At 43.0% G+C, this 19,471-nt stretch overlaps 1 protein-coding gene across 1 annotated transcript in view; it reads right to left on the bottom strand.

The window, feature by feature from the left end:
• Positions 1–19,471, bottom strand: part of LOC124622429 (acetylcholinesterase-like) — an 85,588-nt gene that overhangs the window by 3,434 nt on the left and 62,683 nt on the right. The window contains exons 8-9 of the mRNA XM_047148124.1: positions 9,846–9,978; positions 793–922 (exon numbers count right to left, since the gene is read on the bottom strand). Of these exons, the coding sequence (XP_047004080.1) occupies positions 793–922; positions 9,846–9,978 (263 nt within the window). The remainder of the gene's footprint in view (positions 1–792; positions 923–9,845; positions 9,979–19,471) is intronic.

The following is a 19,471-nucleotide window of genomic DNA, read 5'->3' as shown; positions in this document are numbered from 1 at the left end:
CAACACGCTTTGTCACGGTACAGAACCTTGTCTAGGAGGAATTGTCACACTTTTACGATTCAGAACCTGACGGTGGTTTTCGTCATTGACTGCAATGCAATCTTGTAAGTGTGAAAGTAGTTTTTCTTTTTTTTCTTAATAACTTTGGCAGCATACTTTTTATACATTCATATTTTCAGGGTATAAATATATATAGTTAAAGTCATGCGTTAAAAATCAGTTTATGTAAATTCAGCTTTTAATTCACTTTATCACACTACTTGGAAGAACAGACCGTCTGATATTCTACACCATAGTAGAATATAGTAATCTGGAGACTGTATAATGCTTGTCTATACGATTAATGAAATGACATTTCATGTATCGGCAGAATAGCGCAAACACATCGACAGCGCTAACATTCAAATACATAAACCTTAAGATCAGACAAAGATTCGTCAATACGGCGATGTTCGGGGAACAGCTTTGAGTAGATGGAAAGAAATTGTGAAAAGCTGTTAGAAATGTTCCTACACCGAATTTCTCATTAGCCAATGTTTATGGTGTTGATTTAACACTATCAATATTATTGTCTGTATGTGTTCCTTCACAGCTTCCTCATTGCTACTGTAATTAGCGTATTTCCGACAAAAGATCCTGACTGATGTTCAAGCATTGCTTTCCGCTCTGATACAGCGATTAAAAAAGTTGTGGGTTCAGTTAAGTGGCTTAATATCTGAATAGACTGTAATGTGTACAGAAATTTACTGGAGGGTATTAGCTCAGGAACCAAGCAGACGTAGTTATACGTACCCATACTTGATGAAGTTGGACCAGAGCCTGACTAGGTTGGACCTCATGCGCCCAAACACGCTGTCTGGATCCGGCGGTTGAGAGTTCCCAGCAAAGAACAGCACATCCGTCTCCGCCGCATGCCACGAACCTATAAGCAATGCAGACGACACTTTAGTCCAGGATATTCTTGCACAATCACGCTGTCTGACGTTCACGTTCACACATTTAGAGGGGCACGAACAGAAACCACAGATATCGATTGTCAGCTACAGACATTAGTCGCCTTGTACAGGGTCATCAGGAACAATGTAAAAGGCAGAGAATAACTGTTAAGAAAAAAATTCGATACGTTGCGCTGTTTCCGAGTTAGTTTGCATTGAAGTTAGCCAATCAGGCCGTTGCACGCTGAAATTCAAGCGGTCAGCCAGAAACGGTGTCACCAAACGTGTTCTTCATTTGGTTTCCTAAAACCGAACAAGAGAGCGATACAAAAATTGGGCATGGGAAGGTACTAAGGATCGAACCCGAGCCAAAGGCTGAACAGTCTCGGGCGCTAACATCTACGCTATGAGACCAACTGACATTAATTGTAAATGACGGGCCGCTTGAACTTGCGCGCATAACGGACTTGATTGGCTAACTTCAATGCCAATTAACTCGGAAACGGCGCAAAGCATCAATTTTTTTCTTAACAATGATTTCTCAGCACAATCTACCTCGCAACACCCTTACAAACTTTTCAGACGGTTTCTGACCACCCTGTATAATAGTCCCAGTAGACTGACAATACACATCTACCAATTTTGGGTGTGGTAGCGATCACCAAAATTTCCGAATCGAAAGATATATTTCGTAGATTTCAATTTTAGTATTCAACTTCATATGCTTCGCAAAGTAAGCTAAAAATAAGGCCTATATATATCGTCAATTTTCTTTGGGAATTGGCTGGTATACGATTGACGGACAGTGAGAAAAGGGATGCTAATTTTTTTACTCTCATTCACGAATAGCAAGTATAAAAATCAGTGGTTTAGAATTATCCATTTACTAAATACCGCATTTTTTAGCAGTTCTACGTCTTCACGGATCTGTATCTGTGTCCAGCGGAAGAAAAGGGGTTCAATATACAGACAAAGGAAGTCATGTACACCCCGTTGTGATGGTAGTATCTTAACTTTATGGACGCATTTCAGCTTGATTTCTAAAAGAAAGTGCTGATTACCCTTGACGTCCGAATTTACTGACAAAAGATCTGAGAGGAGAAAGCTTTTCGTTTGCGACATCACGAGGGCCATACGTGTGTTCAGTGAGTGAACCCGTAGTGTAAAATTTAGGTAGATCCCATCCACCGTAGAGTACAATTCAACACGGCCAGACTTTCATGTATGTGACTTTGCTTAGTTCGCATTTACTGAAAAGTACTGGTCAGATCACAAAGTTGTCATAGTTTCGCGAAAGTTACCTTATATGCTGATTCCGTATTACTAACATGTGGCACTTGGTCCTTGCATTTCTGTTAGTTTTTCCTTTGTAAGAGTGGTCTCTGTGTTTCTTTTGCTTTCCCTTTGTAGTATAGCATCCTCCATGAAAATTAACGACAGATGCTCTTTACGGAAGGAACGTTAAAATACAGTGAGTTCCTAGTACGGGGATCCTTGTCAGTCCAGCTCCTAGCCCCTAAGTTGGTGAAATAGGGATGAAAGATTTTTGAAAATACGTCGCTATTAATGTAGTTTTAAAACTAGACCTGTGAAAACTCGTATTTGGTTTCTCGGTGAGTAATAAAGAAATATGTGTTTCAGCATTTCTGGAAGTTAAGTGGATGAAAGCTTTTTTTTTAGAAAATCATTATTGAAGAACTACTAACGTATTTTTAAAGCTACATTTATGAAAACTGGTATTTTCATTCCTTGGTTTCAAATTTTAAAAAAATACGTATTTCAATGTCTACGGAAATTCAACCCTTAGGGGGTGAAATCTTTGATGAAACGTTTCATGAAACTATCTCATTATGAAAGTATTTTTAAAGTTGAATCCACGAAAATGTGAATTTGGCTTCTTGGTTGGAAATAAAAAAACATGTGTTCTGCTGTTTTCGGAAACTTAACCCCTATGGTGGTGAAACAGGGAATGACAGTTTTTATGGAAATATTTCATTATTCATTATTTTTGAATGTAAATCTATGAACATTTGTATTTGGCTTCTCAGTTAGAAATAAAAAAGTACTCATCTCAGAGTTTTTGGAAATTCAACCTCTAAAGCGATAAAATACTTTACAAAACCCTTCATTGTGAAACGTTTTTCAAGCTAAATCTTTAAAAATTGGTATTTGCCTTCTTGATTAGAAATGAAAAAATACATGTTTCACTGTATTTGGAAATTCAGCCCCTAAATGGGTGATTCAACATCACCCAGCCCAAATCACTCTTAAGTTGTACGCATCGTTTAAGAATTGACTGTTTGAAATTACATTCTTAAGGGGGTTTAAGTACGAGATGAAAGGTTTTTTGAAAATATGTCACTATTAAGGCAAGCTAGAACTACGAAAATTAGTATTTGGCTTCCCAGTCGGAAGTTAAAAAAAAAGCAGGTGTTTCGTAATTTTTTGAAATTCAGCCACAAAGGGGGAAAATATTTGGGAATGTTTTTTTAAATAAATCATGATTAAAGAACTACTAAAGCACTTTTAAAGCTGCATCTATGAAAACAGGTATATGACATCTCTGTGTCAAATAAATAATGTGTGTTTCAATTTTTTTGGAAACCGAACCCCCATAAGGGAGCGAAATATGGGATGAAAAATTGTATAATTTTCAAAGCTAAATCCATGTACATTTCTGTTTACCTTCTCTGTTAAAGATAAAAATGTTTCATTGTGTTTGGAAATTCGAAACGTAAGAGGGTGAAATAGAGCATAATACTTTTTAAGAAAATATTTCGTCATGTTAAAAAATTTTTAGAGCTGAAACTACGAAAACTGGTACTTAACTTCTCAGTTAGATGTAAAGAACTATGTATTACAGGCATGAAAGTTTCTTCTATGGAAATATCACCACAAGATAGCAAAGGCATGATTAGTGCCGCGCTGGGTAGCCGTGCGGTAAGGCTAGGCGCAAATTGGGACGCGTACAGCCCGTGTGACGCGGCGCAACGCAGCGCGCTTTTTTTGTAACATGACAGGTTCAAACGCAACCGCGCAATTGCGACGCGATTGACGCGAGTGGGACGCGACACGCGCCTGCGCCAGGTCGCGTGGCGTTGTGGTTGTGGCACAGTTTCTCGCGCATCGCGTCACGCGCGCATCGCTAGCACAGTGGGAAATTTGAGGCGGGGAGCGGAAAAGTAGCCCGGCCATATGCTCACATCGGAACGGCGCATATGAGCAGTGGTAGTATTGCCCATAAGATAAATATTGCATTACTGTACACTAAATTTTATTGCCTTTGGGTAGTGTTTCGTTTTCCGCCATTTAAACCCTCCAGCTTTCTTCGTTAGTACATCATAATTTCCTGTTATTTATATCTGTATAGTTTTGTTTTGTTTTGTGTTTGCCGGCCGAAGTGGCCGTGCGGTTAAAGGCGCTGCAGTCTGGAACCGCAAGACCGCTACGGTCGCAGGTTCGAATCCTGCCTCGGGCATGGATGTTTGTGATGTCCTTAGGTTAGTTAGGTTTAACTAGTTCTAAGTTCTAGGGGACTAATGACCTCAGCAGTTGAGTCCCATAGTGCTCAGAGCCTTTTGAACCATTTTTTTGTTTTGTGTTTCTTCTGTCAAGAAAAATGCACACTTCAGTAACTGGTGAGCCATTGGCCGCTGGAATTGTATCACATGCATCCGCGATGTTTTCAGATCGCAAGAAGGGACAGAGGGTAGTGAATAAGGAAGCAAGGAATATTATAAAATCATGTGATTAAGAAGCAAGGCAGGAAGTAAAACAAGGTTATCTTCTCACGCCCTAGTATGCTGGCGTATCTGTACGAATTGTTACAAAAATTTGGAAAGGCATAATCTCCACAGGTGTGATCCCTTTGTGCTCCTCGTAATAAGCGTCCAAGATCTGAAGTATAGAAGTCTCACTGTGATTACTTCGATATGGATGTAATAATGTAATACGACACACTGTACTACATGCACGTGAACATCACATTTCCACTGCAAGCTAGAAACAGTCCAAAAGCAGTCACAAATAACAGTGTTTTAATTGGTTCCCAATTATGAGAAAAAGCATTTCAATTGTTGCATGCACATTAGCAGCATTAATAAAATAATTATACAACAGGCTACACAAATGTAGAAAATGGTCAGTATTATTACGAAAGTAGGAATATCCTAAAAGAGTGTCATGATTAGATATATTTAATTTGAAACTTTCCTGGCAGATTAAAACTGTGTGCTCTACTAGAGCACTTTCCCGCGAAAGGCAAAGGGCCCGAGTTCGAGTCTCGTTCCGGCACACAGTTTTAATCTGCCAGGAATGTTTCATATCAGCACACACTGCGCTGCAGAGTGAAAATCTCATTCTGGAAACATCCTCCAGGCTGTGGCTAAGCCACGTCTCCGCAATTTCTTCTCTTTCAGGAGTGCTAGTTGTGCAAGATTCGCAGGAGAGTATCTGTTAATTTTGGGAGGTAGGAGATGAGGTACTGGCAGAAGTAAAGCTGTGAGGACGGGTTGTGAATCGTGCTTGGGTAGCTCAGTTGGTAGAGCACTTGGCCGCAAAAGGCAAAGGTCCCGTGTTCGAATCTCGGTCCGGCAGGCAGTTTTAATCTGTCAGGAAAGTTTCATATCAGTGCACACTCCACTACAGAGTGAAAATCTCATTATGTACTTAATTTGTTGAAATGTACTGCTGACGAAGGCAGATATACTTTCATGACAATGTTTTTCGAACTCCAGCTCACAAGGCACACATAGCTAGCTTCTGCATTCCTGTCGCGCGCATTCACCTTCCGCTGCTGACTGTACACTGACCATTGTGTTGTGCGACAGATCAATTGTTTATTTTTCTCAATAACAACTATTTTATTCGCGATCACATATTGTCAGTTTGGCAAGCCGTAGGTGAGTAACCAGTATCTGTCATGTGCCTATCATTCCGCCTGAAGGATCGCTCGTCATTATTTTAATACTGCTCAGATCAAGACAAGGAATAAAATCGTTTGGTAAGTTTCCATTCCAGTCGCTCAGTGTTAAAAATACGATGGGTTACGGGGATTCCACCAAAATTCCAACAGAACTGGCAATCTATTTTTGCGTGAGTTGTTAACCTTTTCGCATTCGAAGAAGCATCACCGTTTATGAGTAACGGCCACATTTCTCTTGGTGACTGGTTTAATTGTATTTCCTTTGTCACAGTGTAATTTGCCAAACTCATCTCACAGCGGTTATTGGGACAGAATTCCGAAACGGACCGCCTCATTAAACAAGTAATTGGCAATCACAAAGCTCAATAGCTTACAAAAAACCTCATAGTGTTGGTTTGTAGTAACATAAAAGAAGAAATTTGATGTTTATTTTCATACTAGGAAGCTCTTGTTTCGCTAGCTGTCGATAACTCTTAAAAAAATTAGTCACTGGAGTGAAACAAATAAAAAGCGAATTATAAGTACTGATATATCGCCATAGATAAGAAAGTTCCGTGTGTTTAAGGATTGGCAAAACACTCTTCTCCTTGTGTGCTATCATTCGCCAAACTCTCGTTTCGATACCTCGAGCGGTTTCGGAGATATGAGAGATGTTGCGAGTATTTCATTCTCGCGGGCTTGTGATCGGAAGTGAGCGCGCTACATAGGATCCATTTTCTCGAGATCGGAGGCAGATAGAGACCTCCTCCCAAGTCTAAACAAAAATTCAACATGTTAGCTGAATTTCATACGCAGCAACATATGGTGTAATACGCACCAGACGCAAAATCATAGCGACCCCTAATTTTCGTTGCAAACTTTTTGAGTTTTCCGTAGTGTCTTACTATAATGTGTACATCACAATAAGTATGACCATTAGCGAGATGATGGGCACTTCGCCACGAAGCTGAAACACAACGCTACAAGTAAGGCAAAAATCAAATGTTTTCAGTGAATAGTTTCTGTAAAATCGTTTGAGAAAGAAAACAGGTTGCGCGCGCTTCGGTTCTGTCTGTGCCGAGCGCCGCCAGTCGGCGCGTGAAAAGTACGGTGTACGCGTCGCAATATGCGCTGGACCCGCGCGACTTGTGTGGAACACGCGCCTCAATTTGCGCCTAGCCTCGGTTCGCGCGTATCCCCCCGTCGGAGGTTTGAGTCCTCCCTCGGGCATGGGTGTGTGTGTTGTCTATAGTCTTAAGTTAGTTTAAGTTAGATCAAGTAGTGTGTAAGCCTAGAGACCGATGACCTTAGTAGTTTTGTCCCATAGGAACTTACCACAAATTTCCAAAAAAATTTTGCATGATTAGGAAAAACCTTGGACTCCAGCTACCAGAATGGCTTTTTGGTAAGGAGTACATTCGGAGAAGGCCGTACTTCTAAGGCCTTAATTAGCGTGGAAAGTTTAGGTGTTGCAGTTTGTGAACAACATAAAAATATGATTTAAAAAACTGTGCAGACCATACAGTCTACGCAAGCGAAGTGGCAGGCGCTCAGCTGGTCTCTATTTGTAAATAGAAGTGTCCTGACTGGCTGACTCATCATCGCTAAGGACAGAAACTTGAAAATTGAAGAGTCTGTTGATCGTATACCGTTGGAATTGTTTAAGAAGGGATTTTTCGAAGTTCTCTTAGGAAGGGGGTGAAATATGGGATGAAAGGCAGTTTGAAAATTGTCGTTATTAAGGTAATTATGAGCGAGAACTACGAAAATTGCTATTTGGTTTCTCGGTCATAAATAAATAAACATGTATTTTAGCGTTCTGGGTTAAATAGTTGCCGAAAGTCTTTTTTTCCAAAAAACGCATGTCAAAAAAAGTTTTGCATCACTCTGGTTCCCAAAACACCTGAAGATAGACGTTGACTGTGGATATTGTATCACAGACACAGTCCCTTTGATGTTTTGATGTTCAGAGATGTCACTAAACCCGCCCAAAGATGTAAACATCCATGCATGAACGACGCCTATTAGACGGAGGTGGTCCAACAGCCGATCAGTTTCAGTCATTCCACCAGGAAGGAGGTGCACGGCTCGAATTATCTGTAGTTCAAACATGCCTAGACGGTCAACACCGCGGTTCGATCGCGTCGCATTGTTACTTTGTGCCAGGAAGGGCTCTCAACAAGAGAAGTATCCAGGCGTCTCGGAGTGAACCAAAGCGATGTTGCTCGGACATGGAGAAGATACAGAGAGACAGGAATTGTCGATGACATGCCTCGCTCAGGCCGCCCAAGGGCTACTACTGAAGTGGATGACCGCTACCTACGGATTATGGCTCGGAGGAAACCTGACAGCAACGCCAACATACTGAATAATGCTTTTCGTGTAGCCACAGGACGTCGTGTTACGACTCAAACTGTGCGTAATAGGCTGCATGATGAGCAACTTCACTCGCAGCGTCCGTGGCGAGGTCCATCCTTGCAACACGACGCCATGCAGCGCGGTACTGATGGGCCTAACAACATCCCGAATGAACTGCTAAGGATTGGCATCACTTTCTCTTCACCAATGAGTGTCGCATACGCCTTCAACCAGACAATCGACGGAGACGTGTCTGGAGGCAAACTGGTAAGGCTGAACGCCTTAGACACACCGTCCAGCGAGTGCAGCAAGGTGGAGGTTCCCTGCTGTTTTGGGGTGGCATTATGTGGAGCCGACGTACGCCGCTGGTGGTCATGGGAGGCGCCGTAACGGATGTAAAATACGTGAATTCCGTTCTCCGACCTATAGTGTAACCGTATCGGCAGCATATTGGCGAGGCATTCATCTTCATAGCCAATAATTCGCGCCCCATCGTGCACATCTTGTGAATGACTTCCTTCAGGATAACAACATCGCTCCACTAGAGTGGCCAGCATGTTATCGAGACATGAACCCTATCGCATATGCCTGGGATAGATGGAAAAGGGCTTTTTATGGACGACATGACCCCCTCAACCACTCTGAGGGATCTATACCGAATCACCGTTCATGAGTGGGACAGTCTTGACCAACAGTGCCTTGATGAACTTGTGGATAGTATGCCACGACGAATACAGGCATTCATCAATGCAAGAGAACGTGCTACTGGGTATTAGAGGTACCAGCGTGTACAGCAATCTGGAGCACCACCTCTGAAGGTCTCGCTGTATGGTGGTTCAACGTGCAATGTGTGGTTTTCATGCGCAATAAGCAATAAAAAGGCGGGAATGATGTTTATGTTGATCTCTATTCTAATTTTCTGTACATGTTCTGGAACTCTATGAACTGAGGAGATGCAAAACTTGTTTTGATTTGTGTAAATCATAATTAAAATACTACCACAGCGTTTCAAAGCTGCATCTATGACAATTGGTGTTTGACTGGTCGGTTAGAAATTTAAAGAAATACTTGTTTTAGTGTTTTTGGAAACTCAACCTCTAAAGAAGTGAAACAGGGGAGGAAAATGTTTGAGAAAATATTTCGTTGTATTAAAACATTTTCAAATCTAAATGTATGAAAACTGGTATTTCACTTCATGGTTAGAAATAAAGAAATGTGTTAGGGTTTGAAAGCTTCTGTGTAAATATAACCAAAAGAACTCAAAAGGCAGGATTAACAAAATCGTCCAGCTATCAAGATCGCTTTTCGGTCAAAAGTACATTCGGGGAAAGACCGTGCTTCTATGGCCTTAATTAGCTTGAATAGTGTAAAAGATGTTGCAATTTGTGAACATAAAAATTCCATTAAAGAAAAAGAAAAAAAATCTGTGTAGCTCCCACACACTTCACGAGTGAAGCAGCGAACACTGAGCTAGTAGTAAATACTGTAAGGCTATAGAGGGATACCCAGGGCACAGAATAAATGTCTATTCGAAAGGTAGTCACTGTTCTTCGATATTCTAAACACATAGCGTCCGAAAATATTTGCGAACCGCCTGTAGTTTACGTAATGCTGAAGCTAATAAGGTATTTAAAAAATAAGGTACGTACCGAATGTCGAGTTTAAAAGCTCGGATCCTCTGTAGTCAAACAGATAGTAGTACACTGGACCAGCGTCAGACTGGTTGACGACGAACCTCATGGCTGAATCTGCTGGTTCCGCAAAGTATAGGTCAGTTGACATCTGTAAAACAGTGAAAGAACTACCGTATTCATTTTGCACGGCAAACGTAAGAGTATAGATGATCTTTTCTTTAAAATATGAGAATTAATGATTAATTAGGGGGTATTGGTATTGTCTCGAGACTTCACTGTCTCAACTCCTATGTTATTGCCCTTTATGTGTATAAATACAGTATACTAAAAGCCTGGAATATTGTTGAGAGGTAACTTTCCATAAGTTTTCCATATGAAATCAATAGCGTTATAACCTCTTGGTAAAACATTTGTGCGCCTGGCTTAGTAAGTTCATCCAGTATGCCAATGCTTTATCAGATAATATCAGTAGCGTTCTGTTGTTTGCAGAAAGGCGAGTAACTTGCTCAGAAAATTTATGCGTGGCGAAGTGACAGACTGCAGTCGCTAATGACAGAATTAATTGCCAATACGACACAACAATAACTATGTAAGGGCTACTATAGTGCTGTACCCATTATTGTTATTGTTACTATAACTGCTATTACTATTAGTGGCTGTGGTCAGACACACAGCACTATCAGCCTAAATTTTTCCAATTCCTGCCAGTTCAAAAGTAAGAAGTGCAACAATAAAATGATTTATGAACAGTAGTTATAAGTGCACACGTTTTAACTTGGTTGACTTTAAATAGTGTTGCAGTGTGCAGGTCAAGCAAGTGCCGCAACGGAGAGGAGTAATGCAGGGGAAGTATGTTTTGTAACAAGTGTCTATCTTCATTATGGATAGTTAGCTTTCTTATCTGCGAAGGAGTTGTGGGCAGCATTTGCGATGCACCACGAATTCCTTCGTCATTCATTCTAACGCTCCCCCCAACACACACACGAACTAAATATCATTCACCTTTCATCATTGTAAAAATACAAGTCTTTCATTCTGCAGATTAGAATGTGGTGGAGGGAAGTGTGGGCAACAGACGGGGGTCTAGTTGGTGTCTTGATTGCGCTCAGGGGTAATGGTCTAAGAAAGGTTGCCAAGTACTTGCTTAGAGTGACCAGTATCGATGCAGTGCTCTTTCACAGCCGACTTGTTGGGCTGTAAGAGTGGGGGGTATTTACGCTGTTTCATGAATCGTCTGCCGAATACATTAGCCAGGAAAGATGGAGCGTGAAAATTTGTTTTGGTTTTTACATATGCCTTATCTGATAGTGGTCTTACAAATTGTGAACTCATCTAGAAGAACGGCCGCTATTTCGGCTTGCCGCTTGGAGGTTTTTTCTGCCAAAAATATGTTAGTGCCAATAAATGCATTTTGTTCATCGGAAAGTGCAACCAGTTTTTCGCAGTTCGAGAATCCGCCCTCTCTGGTATTCGACGAATAATCCTGACCTGTCTGCGTAGTTTGCTAACGCACACCATGTTCAGAACAATGTAATTATCAAGTCCAGTTTAGTCTTCATGAACATAGTTCCTACTTTGCCCCGAGCACAACACTTCGATTCATGTCCATTAGCGTCCTCTTACAAGTTCCGACTGGAATACTGTAAACCGCAACTATGTTTTTTTGAGGTGTTCATTTTTCATCACAGTAGTTCTGGAATAGTTGCCTAGTCGTTACATTGACGTAAATACACGTCCGAAAGGACACGGAACAAATCTGAATTCAGCCAATACTTCCCACAAGCACCTGCTGTTCTGTAAGGCCAACAACAAAGGATTTCGTTTCAAGTGACATTCAACGTTTGTTTTAAGCGGATAACAGCATCATCATCTTAGTAATATTCAAAATAATAAGGAAAAATGTAGAACACAGATTACGATGTTTACGTGCAGAAACTTACTTGACTGAAGTGTAGACGCAAGACAGTAGAATAATCTGGCCAAAGTTCTTTCTATAAAAGTCTTTGATGAAGACGGCCATGAAGGGCAACCGGTAGATTCACTCCCAGGTTCGTGCAAGTGGGAGAAGAGGGTAATACAAAAATCGTTCCGACGGTTCAATCCCGCGTCCGGCCATCCTGATTTAGGTTTTCCGTGATTTCCCTAAATCGCTTCAGGCAAATGCCGGGATGGTTCCTTTCAAAGGGCACGGCCGGCTTCCTTCCCCATCCTTCCCTAATCCGATGAGACCGATGACCTCGATGTCTGGTCTCCTTCCCCAAAACAACCAACCAAAAATCGTTCCGGCAACGTTATCATATCACAAACTTCTTGAAGGGTACAGTGTCTTCCTGGCATCCTTCCATTATAAGAACAATGTTTTATCTTCATGCACGATGGTTAACGACTTTATAGGTACACGTCGTTCAAGGTTTCTGAAGCTACCAGGAAAGTTTCCACCAAACGCTACAAAAGTAAGCTGCTGTCACCAGATGCCAAGAGTTATTTGTAAGAAAATTCACGTCTTACACTGAACACTTCATCCTCTGCGAATTGTGAAATACATGTCTCGTGATCCATAACATGTGTTACAGTTAAAATTTTGCCGTTGTGCAATATAACTATGGTTACAAATCTTTAAAAGCTACACTGCCGTAAACAGTGTCTTTTCGCCACAAAGTATGTTACAAAACATCCACCGTAAAACTAGAACTCTCGGATCGCTTTCTCAGAAAAATTATGTTTGTCGTGACAGGTAAAATGCGAGGGTTGCCTTTTAAGTATTACAAGCGGCCTGAAATAGCACTGTTAAGGTGTGACATTATATTGTTTTGAAATTTATCGTTTGGTATTGTTCAAACAAAAACATTTAAGAAATTGGCCGAGTAGTTTGTTCAGTCAGCGTTGAGAGAAACAATGTTGTGAAAAAAATGAAATTTTAACGTGAAAGCTTACACTGGATGACATTTTACGACTTCGGTAAAGACCAAAGGCAACAATAATCACTTCGTTCAGCATTTGGGAATAAATCACCTTCATAAAAGAAGGTTTACAATTGGTTTCTACGATTTTATTGTGCTGAACGTTCTCATCAACGTGTACTGAAAAATTTAATAAAATCATTTGCTTTTTGCACATTCCCGAGTAGAATTTCGTTACGGATCTTGCAAGATCCCCTCATGGTACCAAACGTCCAGAAATGACTCTCCATTTAACTACGAGTCTGTAGAAAGTGGCATAGGCGACACAGAATAGAAAAGATGGTTCCTTTCCACTCGAGACTGCAAAAGATAAGTTAACCCTTTCCTGGATTGCCTTGATGAATCGGCGCTTAGGAATTCATCCTACTCGTTCCCGTAGATCTTTCGTTGATATAGTCCCTTAAAGTAGTTCTTATGGCAAAGTGGATTCATTTGGAGATGCAAGAAGGTGACCGGCGTGGCTATACTATGAGAGTGCAGGTAGCGAATCTACGTGAAATAAATCCCGGGATACCATTACGGTGCATTTACTAATAAACAACGTAAAACAGCTTACAGTTAAACATCGAAACAATTCAAGATGAAAGTTAATAAAAACCGAGAGCATGATTAAGACATCTACGTACATAGAGTCCGGAAGTCACCGTACGGTGAGTGGTGGAGGGTACCCTGTACCACTACTAGTCATTCCCTTTCCTTTTCCACTCGTGAATAGAGCGAGGGAAAAGGGGGAAAAAACCACTGTCTATATGGCTCCGTATGAGTCCCAATTCCTCATACCTTATCTTCGTGGTCCTAGCGCACGATGTACACTCCTGGAAATTGAAATAAGAACACCGTGAATTCATTGTCCCAGGGAGGGGAAACTTTATTGACACATTCCTGGGGTCAGATACATCACATGATCACACTGACAGAACCACAGGCACATAGACACAGGCAACAGAGCATGCACAATGTCGGCACTAGTACAGTGTATATCCACCTTTCGCAGCAATGCAGGCTGCTATTCTCCCATGGAGACGATCGTAGAGATGCTGGATGTAGTCCTGTGGAACGGCTTGCCATGCCATTTCCACCTGCCGCCTCAGTTGGACCAGCGTTCGTGCTGGACGTGCAGACCGCGTGAGACGACGCTTCATCCAGTCCCAAACATGCTCAATGGGGGACAGATCCGGAGATCTTGCTGGCCAGGGTAGTTGACTTACACCTTCTAGAGCACGTTGGGTGGCACGGGATACATGCGGACGTGCATTGTCCTGTTGGAACAGCAAGTTCCCTTGCCGGTCTAGGAATGGTAGAACGATGGGTTCGATGACGGTTTGGATGTACCGTGCACTATTCAGTGTCCCCTCGACGATCACCAGTGGTGTACGGCCAGTGTAGGAGATCGCTCCCCCCACCATGATGCCGGGTGTTGGCCCTGTGTGCCTCGGTCGTATGCAGTCCTGATTGTGGCGCTCACCTGCACGGCGCCAAACACGCATACGACCATCATTGGCACCAAGGCAGAAGCGACTCTCATCGCTGAAGACGACACGTCTCCATTCGTCCATTCACGCCTGTCGCGATACCACTGGAGGCGGGCTGCACGATGTTGGGGCGTGAGCGGAAGACGGCCTAACGGTGTGCGGGACCGTAGCCCAGCTTCATGGAGACGGTTGCGAATCGTCCTCGCCGATACCCCAGGAGCAACAGCGTCCCTAATTTGCTGGGAAGTGGCGGTGCGGTCCCCTACGGCACTGCGTAGGATCCTACGGTCTTGGCGTGCATCCGTGCGTCGCTGCGGTCCGGTCCCAGGTCGACGGGCACGTGCACCTTCCGCCGACCACTGGCGACAACATCGATGTACTGTGGAGACCTCACGCCCCACGTGTTGAGCAATTCGGCGGCACGTCCACCCGGCCTCCCGCATGCCCACTATACGCCCTCGCTCAAAGTCCGTCAACTGCACATACGGTTCACGTCCACGCTGTCGCGGCATGCTACCAGTGTTAAAGACTGCGATGGAGGTCCGTATGCCACGGCAAACTGGCTGACACTGACCGCGGCAATGCACAAATGCTGCGCAGCTAGCGCCATTCGACGGCCAACACCGCGGTTCTTGGTGTGTCCGCTGTGCCGTGCGTGTGATCATTGCTTGTACAGCCCTCTCGCAGTGTCCGGAGCAAGTATGGTGGGTCTGACACACCGGTGTCAATGTGTTCTTTTTTCCATTTCCAGGAGTGTATATTGGCGGCAGTAGAATCGTTCGGCAGTCAGCTTCAAATGTCGAGTCTCTAAGTTTTCTCAATAGTGTTTCTCGAAAGAACGTCGCCTTCCCTCCAGGGATTGCCATTTGAGTTCCCGAAGCATCTCCGTAACACTTGTGTGTTGCCCGAACCTACCGGTAACAAATTTAGCCGCCGGCCTCTGAACTGCTTCGATGTCTTCTTTCTATCCGACGGATCCCAAACACTCGAGCAGTACTCGAGAATAGGTCGCACCAGCGTCCTGTATGCGATCTCCTTCACAGGTGAACCACTTTTTCCTCTCGTTCTCCCAATAAACTGAAGTCGACCATTCGCCTTCCCTGCTACAGCTCTCACATAGTCGTTCCATTTCATACTGCTCAGCAATGCTACACCCAAAAATTTAAACGGCTTGACGATGTCGAGCAGGACTCTAAAAATGCTGTATCCGAACATTACAGGTCTGTTCTTCCTATTCATCCGTATTAACTGACATTTTTCTACATTTAGAGCTATCTGCCATTCATCACACTAACTGGAAATTTTGTCTAAGTCGTCTTGTATCTTCCTACAGTCACTCAACTTCGATATCTCACCATACACCATAGCATCATCAGCAAACAACCGCAGATTGTTGCCCTCTCTGCCCACCAAATCATATGTGTACGAGGGTGAGTCAAATGAAAACATTAATTATTTTATAAAATATTATTTATTGTGCAGAAGTGATACAAAGCTGTATCTCTTTTCAACATAATCTCCCCCATGCTCAATGCAAGTCTCCAGCGCTTACAAAGTGCATAAATTCCTTCAGAAAAAAAAATCCTTTTGGTAGTCCGCGCAACCACTCACGCACCGCGTGACGTACCTCTTCACCAGAACGGAACTTCTTTCCTCCCATTGCGTCTTTCAGTGGTCTAAACATATGGAAATCACTTGGGGCAAGGTCTGGTGAGTATGGTGCATGAGGAAGACACTCAAAATGCAGGTCTGTGGTTGTTGCAACTGTTGTACGGGCAGTGTGGGGCCTTGCATTGTCATGTTGCAAAAGGACACCTGCTGACAGCAATCCACGTCACTTTGATTTGATTGCAGGCCGCAGATGATTTTTTAGGAGATCTGTGTATGATACACTGGTGACAGTGGTCCCTCTAGGCATGTAATACTCCAAAATGACGCCTTTTCCGTCCCAAAAGAGAGTCAGCATAACTTTCCCTGCTGATGATTCTGTTCGAAACTTCTTTGGTTTTGGTGATGAGGAACGGCGCCATTCCTTGCTCGCTTCCTTCGTTTCTGGTTGGTGGAAGTGAACACAGGTTTCGTCCCCAGTAACGATTCTTGCAAGGAAGCCATCACCTTCTCGTTCAAAGCGCCGAAGAAGTTCTTCACAAGCATCAACGCGTCGTTCTCTCATTTCAGGAGTCAGCTGCCGTGGCACCCATCTTGCAGACACTTTGTGAAACTGAAGCACTTCATGCACAATGTGGTGTGCTGACCCATGACTAATCTGTAAACATGCTTCAATGTCATTCAGTGTCACTCGGCGGTTTTCCGTCACTATGACTTCAACTGCTACAATATTCTGTGGAGTCACAACTCGTTGTGCCTGACCTGGACGAGGAGCATCTTCCACTGAAGTCACACCATTTGCGAACTTCCTACTCCATTCATAGACTTGCTGCTGTGACAAACATGCATCACCGTACTGAACCTTCGTTCGTTGATGAATTTCGATAGGTTTCACACCTTCACTACGCAAAAACCGAATAACAGAACGCTGTTCTTCCCTGGTGCAAGTTGCAAGTAGGGCGGCCATCTGTATACTGATACTACGACGGTATGTGTGCATCTGCACTATGCTGCCACCTACAAGCCATTCTACACGCTGTTTGTAGCACGCTTATCAGCTTACAGGATAACGGCGTGAAATTTCGATTTGTTATTACAAATTTAAGGTTTTCATTTGACTCACAGAGAACCGCAGCGGTTCTATTACTCTCCCCTGGGACACTCCTCACGGTATCCTTGTCTCTGATGAACACTCACCGTCAAGGACAACTTACTGAGTTCTATTATTTAACAAGTCTTCGAAAGACTTACGTATCTGTGAAGTTATTCCATATGCTCGTACCTTCGTTAACAGCCAGCGGGGCACCGTGTTAAACGCCTTCGATAAATCTAGAAATATGGCATCTGTCTGTTCCCCTTCATCCATAGTTTGTAATAGAGCCTTCGATTTAACACCGATATATCGATATTTGCTATAAAGTATGGATATACATTTGCGACTTTATTTTCTCCGATACATCGATATAAAAATGGCAAACTCGAATGTCTATATTTTTATTTTGGGTTCTATTTTTTCGCAGTTTTTGGTAAATATTTTATGTTGTTTTGAAACTGTAATAGAACATAATGTCACTTTCGCTGTGTAAAGGAGTATTACTACTTTTGGGCTTTCATCACGACCAGTCTTTCCCTCTGTATCAAGCAAGTATACTGGTGGGTGTGAATGGAATAACAAGATTTCTGATGTAAAGAAGTAGCACACCAGTTGCGTTTTCAGAAACAGTTGCTGAAAATAATGAGTCAAAACTAGATGACAATATTTGTCTTTACGGTGGACGGAGACGTGTGAGCGGAAATGCTGATCTAATCGGCTCTCGGCGCTACCAACGGAAACTGCAACGTTTAGCTTCGCCACGCAATTTTGACACTACAGCTGCTGGGTCGCTGGCGTTGGCAGAAATGAAAAAACAGAGAAGTCGACATGAATTGCAGTTACCATTATTAGCAAAGAGGTTATCGCCAAGCCTGAACGTGCATCGTTATCCTTACAGTTATTGTTGTGAGGGGGATAGGCAGGCTGCTAGCTTGTTGATGTGTAGAATATCTTAAAACTTAGATATATAGCACTAAAATCTGCAGTATATTTACAATGTGCTGGCGATATTTATATAGGGCAGTACGCTGATACCTTTCCGTCGATATATCGATAATTTATTCGACCTATCAAGGCCCTATATTGATGTTTTTAAGTGTTGATATATAGGACAAGTGATATTTTTTCAAATATCAATAGTTCTAGTTCGCAGTATATTATATGCCAAAACAAGAGGAGTCTCACAGTCTGCAGAAGAAATATTTTGCATATCTTGATTTTCATTAAACATGGGTCCACAGCTGCGACAAACTGCTTAAATGATTGCATCCCGCTTATAATTGTCAGTTTCACTTTATCAGTCGTACTGTAGTGCAAATGGAGCGACCGTCCGTTTCCAAGTACGCTTACAAAAAGGACTGATAAGAAATCAGCTATAAAAAATCGTTTGAAAAACTACGCACAGTGACAAACCAGATCACTAGATATACTAAGGTTTATAAACTCCTCCACTCTGTCCACAGAGGGTCCCATCGCGACCGACCGACCGACAGCTGTGTCGCGCTCATCCTCCGCCATCGCCTGGGTGCGTTACGGACGGGCGTGGGATCAGTGCAGTTTGTTCATATGAGCATCATTGACTTCGACACGATCTGCTTCGATAAAACGACGTTATCAACAGTTCCTTGCAGCATTACGGTGGAATATGAACAGCGTGTTCCTATTTTCACTGGCCTTCAGATCAGGTGGAGACCAAGCGTGTACCCGGTAAACGCGTTCCTTTAGGTATCCCCATAGCGAAAAATCACATAGATTTCAGATCAGATGATCTCGCAGGCCGTGCTTCTGTAAAATCTCTGGAAATAACATTTTCGTGGAAGGTTTCGTTAAGCAGATCTTTCACTTCGCGAGTGGCATGACACGTTGCCTCGTCCTGCATGAAAACAGTGATTTCCACAAAGTTGTGCTCTTCCAAAGCAGGAATCACCTATTGTACGAATAGGTCTCGATAACGTGCAGACTGGATGCTATACCTGACAGAAATGGTTCAAATGGCTCTTAGCACTAAGGGGCTTAACTTCTGAGGTCATCAGTCCCCTAGAACTTAGAATTACGTAAACCTGACTAACCTAAGGACATCACACACACCCATGCCCGAGGCAGGATTCGAACCTGCGACCGTAGCGGTCGCGCGGTTCCTGACTGTAGCGCCTAGAACCGCACGGCCACCCCGGCCGGCTACCTGACAGAGCTTCTGGCTATGTTCTCTTCAAAGAAGACTGAACCGAGAATAAAGCTGCTCGTGAATCAAAAGCACACGCCCACGTAAGGCGAGCGCAATGGCTCTTCGTGCGCAACACGCGGTTTAAACAGAAATCCAAATTCGGCAGTATTCACTGCATACTGTGGTGCAAAGTGTACCTCGTCACTCCACCGAACAATGCCCCAGCCTCATGTCATCCACTTTGATCCCAGCCAGAAACCGAAGATCAAATTGAGAACGTTGCTGCAGATCATGAGGTTTCAACTGTTGCACCTTCTGGATCTCGTACTGGTACTAGTGTAATA

This window comes from Schistocerca americana, chromosome 7, assembly GCF_021461395.2.
Source record: "Schistocerca americana isolate TAMUIC-IGC-003095 chromosome 7, iqSchAmer2.1, whole genome shotgun sequence".
Lineage (NCBI taxonomy): Eukaryota > Metazoa > Arthropoda > Insecta > Orthoptera > Acrididae > Schistocerca > Schistocerca americana.
This window is presented reverse-complemented; position numbering and strand designations above follow the sequence as displayed.